Genomic DNA, 20238 nt, shown 5'->3' with positions numbered 1-20238 from the left:
GATGAGGCATGCCCAGGTCCATGTTGGGGGTCCAGGAATGACACCTGCCAGATCTGTTAGTCACCTGCTTCTCATTGTCTTGCAACACTAGATAACCCCTCTGTCGCATACAACCCAGCTCAGTCAGATCGCTTGGCTCAAAGTGTTCTCTCTCTCTCTCTCTCTCCCCCTCAGTGACGAAGACAGTGTGTGCCCCTCAGTGTAATGGCCGCTGCTTTGGGAGGAGTCCCAGTGAGTGCTGTCATATGGAGTGTGCAGGAGGTTGCACCGGACCCCTGGACACAGACTGCTTTGTGAGTTTTCTGTACACACAAGCATACTGCAAAGAAGTGTTACCAGAAGTTCTGATAGTCATTTAATAGAAATGAATAGGTTAAACATATACTACTAAGCAATGCATAACTATATTTTCTCTGTCCAGGCCTGCCGCAACTTCAACAACTCAGGCTCCTGTGTGCCGCAGTGTCCCCAGACCCTCATCTACAACAAGCACACCTTCAAATTGGAGCCCAACCCCAGCGCCAAGTACCAGTACGGCTCCATTTGCGTGGCCCAGTGCCCCAGTGAGTCCACACACAGCATGCTCTATCCACCTCACCTCACCGGTCAACTCCTGGTCCTAATCATGACCATCATGACTACATTCAATCTATCAATTTCTAGCATGGTCCAATCTCCCTGTGTATTTTCCTATGGATTCTAATGATTTGTCTGTCCCTCTGCCCCACTCTTTCTCTGTCTCTCATTCCTCCACAGCTAATTTTGTGGTGGACGGGAGCTCGTGTGTGAGCAGCTGCCCCCCTTATAAGACGGAGGTGGAGAAGAAAGGAGTGAAGAGGTGTGAGCCCTGTGGAGGCCTCTGTCCCAAAGGTACCTGTCCAGTGTCCACACATACTGTACACCCATCAAATATCACAGATCTGTAGTGTCCTCTACTCCAGCAACCTGTCCTTTTCACTGATGTAGTGAAACTTTGGCTTTATGAATGATTTCCTCTCCTCTCTAGCTTGTCAAGGAACAGGCACAGCCTCTAGACAGACAGTGGACTCTCAGAACATTGACAGTTTCATCAACTGCACCAAGATCCAGGGCAGCCTTCACTTTCTGGTCACCGGGATCAAAGGGTGAGTGACAGTTGCAATGTCCTATCAAAATGGCACGACCTGAGGTGGTTTAATGATCTAAGACACTGCAGCTGGAGCACATGTACAATGTACCGCTGCCAGTATAGTTTCCAATCTGGCCCAACATGCTTTCAGCACTCTCTCTCCTACCTTTCACCTCTATCTCTCTCTATTAAATACATTTCCTAATATTGAGTTGCACCCCCCTTTTCCTTCAGAACAGCCTCAATTTGTCGAGGCATGGACTCTATAAAGGGTCGAAGGGATGCATGTTGACTCCAATGCTTCCCACAGTTGTATCAAGTTGGCTGGATGTTCTTTGAGTGGTGGACCATTCTTGATATGGGAAACTGACATAGGAAACTGTTGAGTGTGAAAAACCCAGCAGCGTTGCAGTTCTTTTTAAAATGTAATTTTTATATATTTCTTGTTTTTTTATGTTACTTTTACCCCTTTTTCTCCCTAATTTCCTGGTATCCAATTGGTAGTTACAGTCTTGTCTCATCGCTGCAACTCCTGTACAGACTCGGGAAAGGCGTGCGTCCTCAGAAGCGCAATCCAACCGATGCCCACTTAACCCGGAAGCCAGCCGCACCAATGTGTCGGAGGAAACACTGTACACCTGGCCGTGCACATGGCGACCATGTCAGCGTGCACTGCGCCCGGTCCGCCGCAGGAGTCGCTAGTGCGCGATGGGACCAGGACAACCCTGCCGGCCAAACCCTCCCCTAACTCAGATGACGCTGGGGCAATTGTGCGCCGCCCAATGGGTATCCTGGTCGCAGCCGGCTGTGACAGAGCCTGGACTCAAACCCAGAATCTCTAGTGGCACAGCTAACACCAGCATTGCAGTTCTTGACACACTCAACCGGTGCGCCTGGCACCTAGTACCATAACCCATTCAAAGGCACTTCCATATTTTGTTTTGCCGATTCACCCCCTGAATGGCACACACATCATCCATGTCTTAATTGTCTCAAGGCTTAAAATCCATCTTTAACCTGTCTCCTCCCTTCATCTACACTGATTGAAGGGAATTTAACATGTGACATCAATAAAGGATCCTAACGTTCACCTGGATTCACCTGGTCAGTCTATTAAATAAAGAGCAGGTGTTCCTAATTTTTTATACACTCAATGAACAGATGTAGGATCTTAATTTGATTAAGATTTGTTGCTGAGAATTTTCCTGCACAGTACGAAATGCAAACTTCTAGTCTATTCAATTCTATTGGTTGGGTTGTGTATCGGAGGACGCATGACTTTCAACCTTCGTCTCTCCCGAGTTGTAGCGATGAGACAAGATAGTAGCTACTACAACAATTGGATACCACGAAATTGGAGAGAAAAAGGGGTAAAATATGTATATATTTTTTATATTTTTTAAGGTTTCTAATTTCCACTTTAAAATGTCAGACTTGATTTGCCCTAATGAAAAATGTATCTGTCTCTCTGTCTCTCCTGTCTCTTCTGTCTCTGTCTCTCTGTCTCTTCTGTCTCTGTCTCTTCTGTCTCTTCTGTCTCTGTCTCTTCTGTCTCTCTGTCTCTCCTGTCTCTTCTGTCTCTGTCTCTTCTGTCTCTCCTGTCTCTTCTCTCTCTGTCTCTCCTGTCTCTTCTCTCTCTGTCTCTCCTGTCTCTTCTCTCTCTGTCTCTCCTGTCTCTTCTGTCTCTGTCTCTCTGTCTCTCCTGTCTCTTCTGTCTCTGTCTCTTCTGTCTCTCTGTCTCTCCTGTCTCTTCTGTCTCTGTCTCTTCTGTCTCTCCTGTCTCTTCTCTCTCTGTCTCTCCTGTCTCTTCTCTCTCTGTCTCTCCTGTCTCTTCTGTCTCTGTCTCTCTGTCTCTCCTGTCTCTTCTGTCTCTTCTGTCTCTGTCTCTTCTGTCTCTGTCTCTTCTGTCTCTGTCTCTCCTGTCTCTTCTCTCTCTGTCTCTCCTGTCTCTTCTGTCTCTGTCTCTTCTGTCTCTCCTGTCTCTCCTGTCTCTTCTCTCTCTGTCTCTCCTGTCTCTTCTCTCTCTGTCTCTCCTGTCTCTTCTCTCTCTGTCTCTCCTGTATCTTCTGTCTCTGTCTCTCTGTCTCTCTGTCTCTGTCTCTCTGTCTCTCCTGTCTCTTCTGTCTCTGTCTCTCTGTCTCTTCTGTCTCTGTCTCTTCTGTCTCTGTCTCTCCTGTCTCTTCTGTCTCTGTCTCTCTCTTCTGTCTCTGTCTCTCTGTCTCTCTGTCTCTCCTGTCTCTCCTGTCTCTCCTGTCTCTTCTGTCTCTTCTCTCTCTGTCTCTCTGTCTCTCCTGTCTCTTCTGTCTCTTCTGTCTCTTCTGTCTCTGTCTCTCTGTCTCGCTGTCTCTCCTGTCTCTTCTCTCTCTGTCTCTCCTGTCTCTCCTGTCTCTTCTGTCTCTTCTCTCTCTGTCTCTTCTCTCTCTGTCTCTCTGTCTCTCTGTCTCTTCTGTCTCTGTCTCTTCTGTCTCTCTGTCTCTTCTGTCTCTCTGTCTCTTCTGTCTCTGTCTGTCTCTGTCTCTTCTGTCTCTCTGTCTCCCCTACAAAAAAAATCCATTAATTATAATCCAGATAATAATTCACAAGTCCTGTTTCTGCAGGTTCGTTTTCCTGCTGTAGCAAACTGTCTCAAATGAAGATCCTACATCTGTATATTCAAAATGACACAGTAATGTCAATTTGTTCCCTTTTCTTTGGTCCTCACTACTTCTCTGTTGGTTGATCTTCCACACACAGTGATCCCTACAACAACATCACAGCTTTGGATCCAGAGAAACTGAAGATCTTCAGAACTGTGCGAGAGATCACAGGTATGTGTGTGTATGAATGTGTGTGTGTGTTGAAGTTTCAAGTGCATGTGTCAGTTTAGTGGTGTGTTTGTATGGTGTTCTGTGTTTGTAACACACCTTCTCCGGTTGCCAGACATTCTGAGTATCCAGTCATGGCCGGAAACTCTGACAGACCTGTCAGTGTTCTCCAACTTGACAACCATACAAGGAAGAACCCTTTACAGGTGACAATCTGTCTGTCTGTCTCCCTCACTGTCTGACGTTATACTTGTGTCTCTGTCTCTCTGCACTAAAGAATTATATCTTGTTCACATTCTACAGTATGTGTACACTGAACCCATCACCATTTCCATCTGTGTTCAACTGCATTGTAGACATGCATGCATAGACTGACCTGTTGTGTCTTGTGTGTCTTGTCACCACTTTATCTCTCATCCTCTTTCACCCTTTTTCTCATTCTCTACTCTGTTCTCCTCTCTGTCTCTTCTGTCTCTTCTGTCTCTGTCTCTTCTGTCTCTTCTGTCTCTTCTGTCTCTCTGTCTCTTCTGTCTCTATGTCTCTTCTCTCTCTGTCTCTCTGTCTCTTCTCTCTCTGTCTCTCTGTCTCTTCTCTCTCTGTCTCTCTGTCTTATGTCTCTTCTGTCTCTTCTGTCTCTCTGTCTCTTCTCTCTCTGTCTCTCTGTCTCTCTTGTCTCTTCTGTCTCTTCTGTCTCTCTGTCTCTTCTCTCTCTGTCTCTCTGTCTTCTGTCTCTTCTGTCTCTCTCTCTCTTCTCTCTCTGTCTCTCTGTCTCTCTGTCTCTTCTCTCTCTGTCTCTCCTGTCTCTTCTGTCTCTCTGTCTCTTCTGTCTCTCTGTCTCTTCTGTCTCTCTGTCTCTTCTGTCTCTCTGTCTCTTCTGTCTCTGTCTCTTCTGTCTCTCTGTCTCTCTGTCTCTTCTGTCTCTCTATCTATTCTGTCTCTGTCTCGCTGTCTCTCTGTCTCTTCTGTCTCTTCTGTCTCTCTCTCTGTCTTGTTTGTCCCATCAGAGGAGGGCGCTCTAAAAGGTACAGTAGTGTTTGTGACAGCTGTTTTATTAATCTTCCTGGTATGACATCATACTTACACAATGTCCTCCTTATCACCTGTGACTATGCTAAGCAACATTTTACTCAGAATTGGTTATGTGTTGAGTCTTGAACTGTATGAGAAGTGTCTCAGTTGGTGGTGGTGGGTGAGGGATTTGTGTTGAGGTATAAGGTAACCACTATCCTCATGATTGTACTTTGAACTTGATCATACCATATGACCATACACACTTCTACGTATAAGTGAAGAGTTGGGTACTGGGAGTCACTGGGTGAATAGGTGGTATTGATCAAACTAATCTCAAAGACAATGATATATACATTCCCTACATAGCAACATACACATTTTCTGTCTGCTGGTAGACAATTAGTGTTTGGGAGCAGCAATGACGAATGTGCGATTCATTTTTTTATCTGTCCTGACTTGATGTTCCCAGCTAAAGTATACATTTGTACATATTTTGTCTGAAGTATCCTCCATTCCCTCCACCCTGATGGTTCTCCTCTCCCTGCTCCCTCACCTTTGACCCACTCTCCCACTGCCTCTCTACCCCTCTGCCCTGCTCATCTTCCTCCTCCTGCGTTATTGACTCCTCCCTCTTATTCAGGGGCTACTCCCTGCTGGTGATGCGCATCCCGTCCCTGACATCTCTGGGGCTGCGCTCGCTGCGGAGGATCAACGACGGCGGCGTCTACATCACAGGAAACAAGAAGCTGTGCTACCACCACACCGTCAACTGGACACGCCTCTTCAGCAGCAGCTCCCGCCCACAGCGCCGCCAGAAGAACATTGACGTCAAGGAGAATCGTCTCCAGAGCCAGTGTGGTGAGACAGGGGGACTGAGGAGAGAGACTGGGTGAAATCTCAAAATCATTGAGTGAATATGGCAGGTAAACTAGTGAAGAACTAATAGTTTTTTGCGTATTTGTCTGTTTGTGTGTGTGTGTAGTTGAGGAGGGGCACATGTGTGACCCACTGTGTTCGTTGGAGGGGTGTTGGGGTCCTGGTCCAGACCAGTGTATGTCCTGTAAGAACTTCAACCGAGGAGGAACCTGTGTCCATCAGTGCAGATTTCTCACTGGGTCAGTAGTCAGTCAAAACAATGTATCTTTATTATAATGTAGAGCATGTCTCAATGTGTGTGTGTGACTATGTTTTCAACCTATTTTTCAATCTCAATCTCTGTTTTTCTCCAGGGAGGGGCGTGAGTTTGCAGGTCCAAAGGGCGAATGCATGCCCTGTCACTCAGAGTGTGAGGTCCAGGAGGGACGGTTCACCTGCACAGGACCGGTATGCACACCTCTGACCATATCTCTCAATGCGTCATAAAAAGACATAAGCTCAGAGGGATCAGTTGAAAAGTGTCTCTCAAAATTCTCAGGACTATCTGAAATGTAGCGCTTTACTGCCACCTTGTGGATGATATTTTGGACCACAGTTACATGGAAATTGTCCTCTCTCTAACCTCTCTGTCACTGCAGGGAGCTAATAAGTGTGTGATGTGTGCCAGTCTGAGGGACGGTCCCCACTGTGTGTCCTCATGCCCTGAGGGAGTGATGGGGGAGAAAGGTCTCATCTTTAAGTACCCCAACCAGCAGAGACGCTGTGAGCCCTGCCACCTCAACTGCACCCAGGGGTGAGAAACGAGTCAGAGAATGGTGGAGGGGTGTGTGTGTGTGTGTGCATGCGTGTTAAATATCTCTCTGTTCTGTGTTTTCAGTTGCTCAGGGCCAGGCATTGGGGACTGTTTGGACTCGTCCAGATTAACCACTAGGTGAGTGGAGCCTCTGTCTTTTCTCCACCTGTGACTGACAACCTGATATCTCCTCAATGTAATTACAATTAAAGTGTGTTCTGTGTTCTCTAGTCTAGAGCACAGCAATCTTCATTATTGTACGGTGCATTCGGAAAGTATTCAGACCCCTTGACTTTTTCCACATTTTGTTACGTTACAGCCTTGATCTAAAATTGATCAAATCGTTTTTTTCCCTAATCAATCTAACACTATAACGACAAAGCAAAAACTGAAATATCACATTTACATACAGTACCAGTCAAAAGTTTGGACACACCTGCTCATTTTAGAATAATAGTGAAGACTTGTGGAGGCCAGAGCATCTGATGCAGCACTCCATCACTCTCCTTATTGGTCAAATAGTCCTTACACAGCCTGGAGGTGTGTTTTGTCATTGTCCTGTTGAAAAACAAATGATAGTCCCACTAAGCGCAAACCGGATGGGTGGTGTATCGCTGCAGAATACTGTGGTAGCCATGCTGGTTAAGTGTACCTTGAATTCTAAATAAATCACTGACAGTGTCACTTGCACAGCACCCCCACACCATCACACCTCCTCCTCCATGCTTCACGGTAGGAACCGCACATGCAGAGATCATCCGTTCACCTACTCAGCATCTCACAAAGACACAGCAGTTGGAACCAAATATCTCAAATTTGGACTCATCAGACCAAAGAACAGATTTCCACCGGTCTAATGTCCATTGCTCGTGAATCTTGGCCCAAGCAAGTCTCTTCTTCCTATTGGTGTCCTTTAGTAGTGGTTTCTACCTTGAAGAACTGATTCATACAGTCTCCTCTGAGCAGTTGATGTTGAGATGTGTCTGTCACTTGAACTCTGTGAAGCATTTACTTGGGCTGCAATTTCTGAGGCTGGTAACTGTAATGAACTTATCCTCTACAGCAGAGGTAACTCTGGGTCTTCCTTTCCTGTGGTAATCCTTGTAAGAGCCAGTTTCATCATAGGGTGTGATGGTTTTTGCGACTGCACTTGAAGAAACTTTCAAAGTTCTGGAAATTTTCCGAATTGACTGACCTGCATGTCTTAAAGTAATGATGGACCGTCATTTGTCTTTGCTTATTTGAGCTGTTCTTGCAATAATATGGACTTGGTCTTTTACAAAAATATACCATCCCTACCTTGTCACAACACAACTGATTGGATCAAATTCATTAAGAAGGAAATAAATTCCACAAATTAACTTTAAACAAGGCACACCTGTTAATTTAAATGCATTCCAAGTGACTACCTCATGAAGCTTTGTTGAGAGAATGCCAAGAGTGTGCAAAGCTGTCATCAAGGCAAAGGATGGCTACTTTGAAGAATCTCAGATATAAAATATATTTTGATTTATTTTACACTTTTTTTGGTTACTACACGATTCCATATGTGTTATTTCCTAGTGTTGATGGCTACAATGTAGTCAATAGTAAAAATAAAGAAAAACCCTTGAATGAGTAGGTGTGTCCAAACTTTGACTGGTACTGTAAGTATTCAGACCCTTTACACAGTGCTTTGTTGAAGCATCTTTGGCAGCAATTACATCCTCGAGTCTTCTTTGGTATGACGCTACAAGCTTGGCACACCTGTATTTGGGGAGTTTCTCCCATTCGTCGCTGCAAATCCTCTCAAGCTCTGTTAGGTTGGATGGGGAGTGTTGCTGCACAGCTACTTTAAGGTCTCTCCAGAGATGTTTGATCAGGTTCAAGTCCAGGCTCTTGCTGGGCCACTCAAAGACATTCAGAGACTTGTCCCAAAGCCCCTCCTGCATTATCTTGGCTGTGTGCTTAGTGTTGTTGTCCTGTTGGAAGGTGAACCTTCGCCCCAGTCTGAGATCCTGAGTGCTCTGGAGCAGTTTTTTCTCAAGGACCTCTCTCTGTACTTTGCTCTGTTCATCTTTCCCTTGATCCTGATTAGTCTCTCAGTCTCTGCCACTGAAAAACATCCCCACAGCATGATGCTGCCACCACCATTCATGACCGTAGGGATGGTGTCAGGTTTCCTCCAGATGTGACGCTTGGCATTCAAGCCAAAGAGTTTGATCTTGGTTTCATCAGACCCGAGAATATTTTTTCTCATGTTCCGAGAGTCCTTTTACTGAGGAGTAGCTTCCGTCTGGCCACTCTACTATAAAGGCCTGATTGGAGGAGTTATGCAGAGATGGTTCTCCTTCTGGAAGGTTCTCCCATCTAAACAGAGGAACTCTGGAGCTCTGTCAGAATGACCGTCGGGGTCTTGGTCATCTTCCTGACCAAGGCCCTTCTCCCCTGATTGCTCATTTTGGCCAGGTGGCCCGCTCTAGGAAGAGTCTTGGTGGTTCCAAACTTCTTCCATTTAAGAATTATGGAGGCCATTGTGTTCTTGGGGACCTTCAATGCTGCCGAAATGTTTGGTACCCTTCCCATATCGGTGCCTCGACACAATCCTGTCTTGGAGATCTGCGGACAATTCCTTGGTTTTTGCTCTGACATGCACTGTCAGCTGTGGGACCTTATAAAGACCGGTGTGTGCCTTTCCAAATCATGTCCAATCAATTGAATTTGCCAACATTTCATCAAACTGTTATTGCTTTGTCATTATAATACTCTCTAGAATAAGTATTAGCAAAATGTGGAAAAAGTCAAGGAGTCTAAATTATTTTTGAATGAACTGAATATCAGCTGCTGATTGGCTAATACCTCTTCCTGTGTCTCTTTCCAGCCAACCCATTATAGGCATTGTTCTGGGAGTTTTGGCAGTGGTGATAGTGGGCATCTCTATCTTTGTGATGAGTGTTCTGTACCGCCGAGGTCTTGCCATCCGGCGCAAGAGAGCCATGAGGAGATACCTGGCGAGTGGAGAGGTGGGGAGGGGAGAGAGGGTGTGTGTGAGTGAGAGAGAGAGAGAAAATAAGGATTTTTTTATAGCACTGTCTGTGTGTGTGTGTTATTGTCTTGATATGTCCTGATATTAACTCTGTGCATTTGTGTTGGTCTGTAGAGTTTAGAGCCCTTGGACCCTGGTGAGAAGGGGGTCAAAGTTCATGCGAGGATCCTGAAGGTCAAGGAGCTCCGTAAGATCAAGCTGCTGGGCACCGGGGTGTTTGGCTCCATCCACAAGGTGATTACAACATCAACCGTTGGCCTCTTAAACCCCCTATTTTCATCATCACTGCACCTTTCTACCATTTACCAAATTGTGTTTCTTACCTTTTCTTTGTTTCATTGTGAGGTAACCCCTCTCCCTCTGTCTTTTCCTCCACCTTTCTCAGGGCATTTGGATTCCTGAGGGAGATTCAGTGAAGATCCCCGTGGCCATAAAGACTATTCATGATCGAACGGGGCGGCAGACCTTCCATGAGATCACAGACGTAAGAAAATATATTTACACTACTGTTCAAAAGTTTGGGGTCACTTAGAAATGTCCTTGTTTTTGAAAGAAAAGCACATTTTTTGTGTCATTAAATTGATCCGAAATACAGTGTAGACATTGTTAATGTTGTAAAGGACTATTGTAGCTGGAAACAGCTGATTTTTTTATGGAACATCTACATAGGAGTACAGAGGCCCGTTATCAGCAAACATCACTCCTGTGTTCCAATGGCACGTTGTGTTAACTAATCCAAGTTTATCCTTCTAGGCAGAGTTCCTCTGTCCAGTGTCTGTGTTATTTTGCCCATCTTAATCTTTTATTTTTATTGGCCAGTCTGAGATATGGCTTTTTCTTTGCAACTCTGCTTAGAAGGCCAGCATCCTGGAGTCGCCACTTCACTGTTGACATTGAGCCTGGTGTTTTGCGGGTACTACAGTGAGGGGAAAAAAGTATTTGATCCCCTGCTGATTTTGTACGTTTGTCCACTGACAAAAAAATTATCCGTCTATAATTTTAATGGTAGGTTTATTTGAACAGTGAGAGACAGAATAACAACAAAAAAATCCAGAAAAACTCATGTCAAAAATGTTATACATTAATTTGCATTTTAATGAGGGAAAAGTGGGCAAACGTACAAAATCAGCAGGGGATCAAATACTTTTTTCCCTCACTGTATTTAATGAAGCTGCCAGTTGAGGACTTGTGAGGCATCTGTTTGTCAAACTGGACAATCTAATGTACTTGTCCTCTTGCTCAGTTGTGCATCGGGGCCTCCTATAGTCTTAATTTCTCAGAAAAAGAATAGACCGACAAGTTTCAGAAGCAAGTTCTTTGTTTCTTGCCTTTTTGAGCCTGTAATTGAACCCACAAATGCTGTTGCGCCAGATACTCAACTAGTTTAAAGAAGGCCAGTTTTTTTGCTTCTTTAATCAGATCAACAGTTTTCAGCTGTGCTAACATAATTGCAAAAGGGTTTTCTAATGACCAATTAGCCTTTTTAAAATGATAAACTTGGATTAGCTCACACAACATGCCATTGGAACACAGGAGTGATGTTTGCTGATAATGGGCCTCTGTACACCTATGTAGATATTCCATTAAAAATCAGCCGTTTCCAGCTACAGTAGTCATTAACAACATTAACAATGTCTACACTGTATTTTGGATCAATTTGATGTTATTTTAATGGACAAAAAAATGTGCTTTTCTTTCAAAAGGACATTTCTAAGTGACCCCAAACTTTTGAACGGTGGTATATATCTCACATACCCATTATCAAGAACATCTTCCCCTTCAAATCATAACTGACCTGATAACACTTAGCTTGACTCTGTTTACTAATGCAGATTTTTCTAATAACCCCTGCAGCACATGTTGGCGATGGGTAGCTTGGACCACCAGTACATAGTCAGGCTCTTAGGCGTCTGTCCAGGTGCAAGTCTCCAGCTGGTCACCCAGCTCAGCACTCAGGGGTCCTTACTGGAGCACATCAGGCACTACAGGGATAGCCTGGACCCACAGAGGCTGCTCAACTGGTGTGTGCAGATTGCCAAGGTGAGATACCGTGTGTGTGTGTGTGTGTGGTTGTGTATGCGTGCATGTTGCATATTGTTTATGCGACTGAGGTGTGTGTCCTCTCCCCCGTCAGGGTATGTACTATTTGGAGGAACACAGGATGGTCCACAGAAACCTGGCAGCCAGGAATGTTCTCTTGAAAAGTGACTACATGGTCCAGATCTCTGACTATGGCATCGCAGACCTGCTATACCCTGACGACAAGAAGTACTTCTACAATGAGGTCAAGGTGTGTTGGCTTCTTGGTTAGGTCCCATAGTCCGGAATAACTTGTCATGGACAATGTCTCAGCCTACTATTTATCTTTATCGTCTTCTGGAAAAACCATCCTGTGCATCACCTGTTTCTTTTCTGTTAGATGAGATGTTGACTAGATACGTGGCCTGTGTATTTTCTGTTAGATGAGATGTTGACTAGAGACGTGGCTTGTGTATTTTCTGTTAGATTAGATGTTGACTAGATACGTGGCCTGTGTATTTTCTGTTAGGTGAGATGTTGACTAGATACGTGGCCTGTGTATTTTCTGTTAGATGAGATGTTGACTAGATACGTGGCCTGTGTATTTTCTGTTAGGTGAGATGTTGACTAGATACGTGGCCTGTGTATTTTCTGTTAGGTGAGATGTTGACTAGATACGTGGCCTGTGTATTTTCTGTTAGGTGAGATGTTGACTAGATACGTGGCCTGTGTATTTTCTGTTAGGTGAGATGTTGACTAGATACGTGGCCTGTGTATTTTCTGTTAGGTGAGATGTTGACTAGATACGTGGCCTGTGTATTTTCTGTTAGGTGAGATGTTGACTAGATACGTGGCCTGTTTCTCTGTGTTTTGCATTGTTGCCATGAACACTACCTAATAGGTGTTTTTTCCCAGTGGCCACAGGCTTTGAACTGGGTGCAACTCATGGTGACATAGTTCCCTGTCTTGTCTCTCTCACCACAGACGCCTATCAAATGGATGGCTCTGGAGAGCATCTTGTTCCGCAGATACACACATCAAAGTGATGTCTGGAGCTATGGTGAGTCACTGTGTATGTTTCATGTGCTTTTTATAGACTTTTATATCAACAGTAACTTGAAAGTACTTATGTGTATGTTGAGTTACCAGGATTTTAGAATGTCAGTTATATTACTCCATCTTGCAGGAGTGACAGTGTGGGAGATGATGTCATACGGGGCGGAGCCCTACTCAACGATGCGTCCACAGGAAGTGCCTGACCTGCTGGAGAAGGGCGAGCGTCTCTCCCAGCCACACATCTGTACCATAGATGTTTACATGGTCATGGTCAAGTGTGAGTGCCGACCCTCTCTCCTTCACCATCAATACCTATCAGATCTGTGTGAAATGTGTTAGAGTACGTTGCATTGTAATAATTTGTTTTGCTATGAAAGTATAGTGTATATAAAGAATGTTCAAACAACTGAAAATATTTTCAAATGGGACTCACGTGGCATTATCATCATTTACAGGCTGGATGATTGACGAGAATGTCCGTCCCACCTTCAAGGAACTGGCCAATGAGTTTACCAGAATGGCCAGGGACCCGCCTCGGTACCTTGTGATCAAGGTAAGATAGAATGCCACACCTGGGAGACAGCCATATAAATCAATGTTTGCTAAGAATGTGTTTTTTGGAGTCCACTCCCAAATGCCAATCAATACAGTCCTAAGACTGTGCTCTTTGCCTGAGTCACACTCTTGTTCATCCACACCAAATGTCAGCTCATGAGGATAATAATAATGATGTTGTTAGTGATGATGATGATTGAAGTTTATTTCTTTATCTTCCTCTGTTCACCAGGGGGACTGCAGCCCGTCGGACTCTCCCTCAGACGATTCTCACCACCGAGTTACAGAGCTGGATCACATGGAGGCGGGGCTGGAGGACCAGGATGAGGAGAGGCTAGGGGACGGCATGGCCACACCTCCTCTCTATCTGTCACAGGCCAGGAGTCTTTCTCGACTCTCACGAATGGAAAGCCACAGGGTGAGGGCTCATATAAGGCATCTCTCCCGATGCATACACGATGCATACATTTTAAACTGTATGGGGCCAGGAGTTTTTCCGAACCATGTGACCTGACCAGGAAAATCCAAGCTATAGCCTATAGTCCTGGTCAGGTCGTCAATATATAACATGGGCAGATCAAAACAACCTTTTGTTCACCAAGTTGTTTTTCTAACTCTCACCCCGTCCTGTCCCATTCCTGTATTCCCCTCAGGGTGTTCACAGCAGTCAGGCTGGATACCTGCCCATGACCCCAGGACTGGATAACTCTCAGGTCAATCACTGGAGATGATAAAGATACATGAAAACCTACTGAAAACGTTTACATGCTAACACATGTATTATTGAAAGTCTTCCAGCCTATATCAATCCTATAGGGTTGATCACTCATTTGACATTATACCCCCTGTTCCTCTATATAGATGGTGTGGTCCCCAGCATCTCGCTCTCGCCTCAACTCCGCCCGCACTGTGTCAGAGAGCTCCGAGGGGCGGGGCACGTTGGTGGAGCTGGAGATGAGCGAGGACTTGGCTGGCAGCCTGCAGAGGAAGCGGCATCGGGAGGACAGTGCCTACATGTCCCAGAGGGACAGCATGTCAGGGGTGCTGTCTGAGACCCCCTCCCCTGACACAGAGGGGGAGGAGGACCAAAACGGATACGTGCTCCCCGGACTGGGTGACAGTCCAGAGAGAGGTGATCCTATAGATAGATCACGAAAACAAACATACCACACAATATGCATAGGAACATATACCTTTGTGTTTCTGACTATTGAACATAATGCATTTTTATATTTTCTTTAAGCCATAAATAGAGTCACATGTTTTTGTTTGTGGATGGTCGCATGGTCATTGTTTCAACTGAAAGTGTCAGTGTTAATTACTCAGATCATTTCAGATCTCTGGATCACCTTACTCATTCCTCTTTCCCTTGTCACTGTTCTCCACAGATACGCTACTGTCTAGCTCACGGGTCACCCTTCCTCACGGGAGGACGTCCAAGGTTCCCTCATACCCGTCAGGACCCTCGGAGGACAATGACAGTTCCTGTGAAGAATATGAGTACATGAACAAACAGGCGTTCATGATGACTCTCTCCCCCAGGCAGCAGCCTGGCCACTCCAAAGATGGCCATTGGTTGAAGATGAACAAGAGGCAACGCTCTTCTCTGCCATCCCTGGACACAGAGTATACAGAGTGCACGGGGCACAGGACATCAGCTGGGGAGAACAGGGGAGGCCAAACCAAGCATGAAGAACACCAGGACTATGAATTCCCTGCCCTCAACTCTGATTCAGATAAAATGGAGGAAAGGGGCTCTGGTGACGTTGAATATGAGTACATGGACATTCGAAGTGTTGGACCAGAGGCCAGTGAAAGACCAGACGATCCCCCAACACGAGTTGTCCCTCATCCTGGAGCTATGCACAAACAGCGGATGAGAGACGAGAGAGAGGTGGAGGAAGAGGACGATGAATACGTAGAAGAGGACGACTATCATTACACTAACAGGCAACCCAAGCTGCGGCAGGCTCTGCGAAGCAGGGAGGGGCTGAGGATGCAGAGAGGAGGAGAGGGAGAGGTGGATGAGTACGAGGACATGGATTCCCTGGCTGCCCCTGGAGCTGGGGACCCAGTGGAGTATGAGAATTTGCAGGGAGAAGGTGAGGGTGTAGTGGGGGGCATGGGGGGTCAGCACACAGGGATGGGGGCATTTGTAAAAGTGCGTGCAGGGGTAGGGGTGGGGGAGCCTGGTGGCGGAGATCGCTCATTTGACAATCCAGACTACTGGCAGAGCAGGTTGTTCCTGAAGCCTAACGCTGTGAGCACGTAGGGAAGTGGACCTCCTTCATGAAACCTGAAGGGGATAGCTGCCTCTGTAGCTTTTCCATGTCCATTGAATTCAATGAAGGACCAGGAGAGGGGAGAAACCAATCCAGAGCCATCCAAATATCAAAAATATTTAAGACATATCTCTGTGTGCCATTTTTGTATTTTAAAGAGCAACTGACACTAAAAAGCGACTTCTTGTTTAAAAATGGCCTATGTGGCATCAATGAGTCAGAAACATTCATTCTAGTGTCAACACAAAGTGTAAATCATAAAGTCAGTCTCGTTCAGAACAGAGATTTGCGAGATGATAGGAAAACATTTTATGTCACAGAATAAACGGTACCGTAATAGTTTTCCTGGGGTTGGGTTTATTTCAATCCTGCCCACCAAGCAGTCATCAATTTGGAGGTTGTAATGCCCGTAGTCAATTTGATTTGACATTCGATACCTATGGGGCTAGATAGCTATGGGGCTAGATGGACCATCAGTAAATAGTACATGGGACAATATTTTTTTAAATATCAATAGCTCCAAATTTAAATGACTTAAAAACCTAATACAAACTATAAATTGTAGAAATTCATAAACAAATATTGAACGCATTTAATGAGACAATTAAAAGATGTGCAACATGAAAAATCTACTTTGCCACGGTCACATACTAGCCTGCAGAAGCTAACTGGCAAAAATGTTTTGGCTAGCACTACCTATCTTAGGCAACTTTAAGACACAAGACCTGGTTTCAAGATATCTAGAAGGGTTAGTTAATGTAACTTTGTACTGTTTTGGTAGAGTGAATGTACAAACGCTTGCCACATACGAACACACACACGAGACACCCACATTAAACCACCTTACAAGACAACTCTTGTTTGGCTTCAGTCATGGCCGCTGCATTTCTTAATGACCAAGCCGAAAAAGAAGCCAAATCAGGAAGTTCAGCCATTAATGTGTCTGTTACAGGTTTACATTGATCACGTTTTTTAGCCATAATAACATAGGCTTTGGGATGTTTTTCTTTTCTTTGAAATATGATACTGTATTATAAATGTAAGGCACTGTGAGTGTGTGAAGCACTAATAGAAATGGCCCGATTATAAGCTTTGTATATGTTTTCACTTATAAGAACAAAAAATGGTTTTGTACAATGTTATTTTTCTATGGTATTTTCATGTTTTGAAAATGTTAATGTAACATTTAAGTGATATTATTGAGTATTTTCTACATAATAAAACTCTTTGAAGAATGCATGTGATTGTTGTCATTAATTAGTGAGAATGCGCATAATTCACAATCTGTTTGTTGATAACAGATGTTTAATTCATTTCTGTGGTGTCTTGCTGTTCACTTGTTACACAGTCCCATTCATTGGGGTAAGTGAGAAATGAATAGGCACATTCCATGTTGTCGTTATTCCAGTTGGGCTGAGCATATTACCAGAGCTCAACACCTGAAACAACATCCCAGGAACCACATACAACAATTAGTGTCCTTGTCAAGTCATTCTCTGTGCATAATGGTTAAGGTGTTGGACTGACAGTCTCAGGGACTGTAGATTGAGTCCCGATAAGGATGCGACCCAGGCCAGAATGTACACATTGGTGTCAGAAGTGGGATGGCACCTTGATGCGGCTGTCCCTACAGCCTTCGGTAGAGGCGCAAGGAAATCAAAGATGCTTATCTAACGCCGTGTTCACATGCTAATTGAAACTTGGAACCTCTGCATTAAAATGAACTTAAGTTATTTTGCGTGGAGCTTCATACTGGTTGATTCCGAAACTTCCCAGGCGGGAAACTGGATCCTTTTCTACAAGTTATCAAGTCGTAACTCAACGATATTCCGCTGGCTGTATGAAAAGTGCTTTAGGGTTTAGGGTTTAGGGTAGCAATGTCCCAAGGATCATAAACCCTGCCTATTTCTATCAACCAAATGTATTTATAGAGCCCTTTTTACAACAGCAGATGTAACAAAGTGTGTACACAGACCCGTGAGCAACTGTGGCCCCTCATGAGTTCAGATTGTTTTTAACCCCCATCCCGATCAAGTTGCCCATCCCTGATTTAGACCATAAAGCCCTATTTGGTTGTGATGTTTTTTCTTACGTAGCAAGAACATAGGAGGAGATTGGAGAATCAGGGGCTTGAGCAGCTGCATGAAGTGGAGCGGTTGCTAAACTAATTGTCACGCAATCCCGTATCAAAGTCAGAGTATGAGTGGAGAAACGTGCCTATTTTCATCGAAAGTACGTAATCTCACGATTCCAAAGCTATACAATATTACAGAGAGCAAGTTATTTACCTCACATCTTTGAAAATGTTGGTAATGTTGCACTTCTTGTTGACGAAATTCATGCTAATGTTGGGTTTTTGAGCCAGCGTCAAATTGACTCCCATTCAAACCTTGAAGGAGAGTACTCCTTGTCCCATAATCACCCAGAATGCACCGCGCACTTCATTGTCGCCTTGAACGAGTTTACCATCTCCTAATAAGTATCTCTGGCTTGGTAGTGGCCGTACCTGTGTGAAGCTAGCCACAATAAGGATTAACCACAATTGTGGACTTGACGGTTTGGCTTCAAAATAAAAGTTCCCATTGAAAGTAATTTAAACAGAAATAAATAGTGGAATCTTTCCATATTTGGACTAGATAACAGTAAACAAGGTCGGAATGTAATTATATAAATTCACCAAAAGACAATTATTTATTAATTTGACACAAAAAAAGTAAAAATCAGTGGATGTATTAGAATTGCATTGGTGGCATACTCAAATTTGATTTGTCACATGCGCCGAATACAAGAGGTGGGGACCTTAATGTGAAATGCTTACTTACAAGCCCTTAACCAACAATGCAGCTCAAGAAAATATATACTAAATGAACTAAAGTAAAAAATAAAATAAAAAGTAACACAATACAACACAATTCTATATACTTCCGGCCCGTCCTTGGACACTGTGCTATCTAACCTCCAAACGAGCTTCAATGCCATACAGCACTCCTTCCGTGGCCTCCAACTGCTCTTAAACGCTAGTAAAACCAAATGCATGCTTTTCAACCGTTCGCTGCCTGCACCCGCACGCCTGACCAGCATCACCACCCTGGATGGTTCCGACCTTGAATATGTGGACATCTATAAGTACCTAGGTGTCTGGCTAGACTCTAAACTCTCCTTCCAGACCCATATCAAACATCTCCAATCGAAAATCAAATCAAGAGTCGGCTTTCTATTCCGCAACAAAGCCTCCTTCACTCACGCCGCCAAACTTACCCTAGTAAAACTGACTATCCTACCGATCCTCGACTTCGGCGATGTCATCTACAAAATTGCTTCCAACACTCTACTCAGCAAACTGGATGCAGTTTATCACAGTGCCATCCGTTTTGTCACTAAAGCACCTTATACCACCCACCACTGCGACTTGTATGCTCTAGTCGGCTGGCCCTCGCTACATATTCGTCGCCAGACCCACTGGCTCCAGGTCATCTACAAGTCCATGCTAGGTAAAGCTCCGCCTTATCTCAGTTCACTGGTTACGATGGCAACACCCATCCGTAGCACGCGCTCCAGCAGGTGTATCTCACTGATCATCCCTAAAGCCAACACCTCATTTGGCCGCCTTTCGTTCCAGTTCTCTGCTGCCTGTGATTGGAACGAATTGCAAAAATCGCTGAAGTTGGAGACTTTTATCTCCCTCACCAACTTCAAACATCTGCTATCTGAGCAGCTAACCGATCGCTGCAGCTGTACATAGTCTATTGGTAAATAGCCCACCCATTTTCACCTACCTCATCCCCATACTGTTTTTTTTTATTTATTTATTTTTCTGCTCTTTTGCACACCAATATCTCTACCTGTACATAACCTTCTGATCATTTATCACTCCAGTGTTAATCTGCATAATTGTAATTATTTGCCTACCTTCTCATGCCTTTTGCACACAATGTATATATAGACTCCCCTTTTTTCTACTGTGTTATTGACTTGTTAATTGTTTACTCCATGTGTAACTCTGTGTTGTCTGTTCACACTGCTATGCCTTATCTTGGCCAGGTCGCAGTTGCAAATGAGAACTTGTTCTCAACTAGCCTACCTGGTTAAATAAAGGTGAAATAAAAAAAATAAAAAAATAAAATAAAATAAAATAACAATAACGAGACCATAAACAGGGGGTACCGGTACCGAGTCAATGTGCCGGGGTACAGGTTAGTCGAGGTAATTTGTAGGTAGGAGCATAAGTGATTATGCATAGATAATAAACAGCGAATATCAGTAGTTTAAAAACAAAGGGGGGGGGGGGGGGGGGGGGGGACACCAACGAATTTGACATTTTCAACCCGCTCCACTACAGCACCGTCAATGTGAATGGGGGTGTGTTCGGCCCTCCTTTTCCTGTAGTCCACGATCAGCTCCTTTGTCTTGCTCACGTTGATGGAGAGGTTGTTGTCCTGACACCTCACTACCAGGTCTCTGATCCGCTCCCTATAGGCTGTGTTATCGTTGTCAGTGATCACTGTTGTGTCGTCAGCAAACTTAATGATGGTGCTGGAATCATGCTTGGCCACGCAGTCGTGGATGAACAGGGAGTAAAGGAGGGGACTAAGCACACACCCTTGAGGGGCCCCCGTGTTGAGGATCAGTGGCAGATGTGCTGTTGCCTGCCCTTACCACCTGTGGGAGGCCATTCAGGAAGTCCGGGATCCAGTTGCAGAGGGAGGTGT

General features: G+C 44.7%; 1 protein-coding gene across 2 annotated transcripts in view; it reads left to right on the top strand.

Annotated features, from left to right (window-relative positions):
• LOC110494311 (receptor tyrosine-protein kinase erbB-3) overlaps nucleotides 1-16765 on the top strand; it is a 35029-nt gene extending 18264 nt beyond the window's left edge. Inside the window, exons 5-29 of one of the 2 annotated variants that reach the window (XM_036950395.1) lie at nucleotides 1-55; nucleotides 175-293; nucleotides 422-563; nucleotides 757-870; nucleotides 1007-1124; nucleotides 3842-3915; nucleotides 4028-4118; nucleotides 4917-4934; nucleotides 5564-5781; nucleotides 5906-6038; nucleotides 6153-6246; nucleotides 6438-6592; nucleotides 6677-6730; nucleotides 9453-9594; nucleotides 9732-9851; nucleotides 10003-10101; nucleotides 11472-11657; nucleotides 11752-11907; nucleotides 12621-12696; nucleotides 12823-12969; nucleotides 13148-13245; nucleotides 13480-13665; nucleotides 13901-13960; nucleotides 14109-14379; nucleotides 14636-16765. The exon at nucleotides 1-55 is cut by the window's left edge and continues 8 nt beyond it. In XM_036950395.1, the coding sequence (XP_036806290.1) occupies nucleotides 1-55; nucleotides 175-293; nucleotides 422-563; nucleotides 757-870; nucleotides 1007-1124; nucleotides 3842-3915; nucleotides 4028-4118; nucleotides 4917-4934; nucleotides 5564-5781; nucleotides 5906-6038; nucleotides 6153-6246; nucleotides 6438-6592; nucleotides 6677-6730; nucleotides 9453-9594; nucleotides 9732-9851; nucleotides 10003-10101; nucleotides 11472-11657; nucleotides 11752-11907; nucleotides 12621-12696; nucleotides 12823-12969; nucleotides 13148-13245; nucleotides 13480-13665; nucleotides 13901-13960; nucleotides 14109-14379; nucleotides 14636-15519 (3810 nt within the window). In that variant the 3' untranslated portion in view covers nucleotides 15520-16765. The remainder of the gene's footprint in view (nucleotides 56-174; nucleotides 294-421; nucleotides 564-756; nucleotides 871-1006; nucleotides 1125-3841; nucleotides 3916-4027; nucleotides 4119-4916; nucleotides 4935-5563; nucleotides 5782-5905; nucleotides 6039-6152; nucleotides 6247-6437; nucleotides 6593-6676; nucleotides 6731-9452; nucleotides 9595-9731; nucleotides 9852-10002; nucleotides 10102-11471; nucleotides 11658-11751; nucleotides 11908-12620; nucleotides 12697-12822; nucleotides 12970-13147; nucleotides 13246-13479; nucleotides 13666-13900; nucleotides 13961-14108; nucleotides 14380-14635) is intronic. The other variant, XM_036950396.1, reaches the window with a different exon arrangement.
• The last annotated feature ends 3473 nt before the right edge of the window (nucleotides 16766-20238 follow it).

The sequence above is a fragment of the Oncorhynchus mykiss genome, chromosome 17 (genome assembly GCF_013265735.2).
Source record: "Oncorhynchus mykiss isolate Arlee chromosome 17, USDA_OmykA_1.1, whole genome shotgun sequence".
Lineage (NCBI taxonomy): Eukaryota > Metazoa > Chordata > Actinopteri > Salmoniformes > Salmonidae > Oncorhynchus > Oncorhynchus mykiss.
This window is presented reverse-complemented; position numbering and strand designations above follow the sequence as displayed.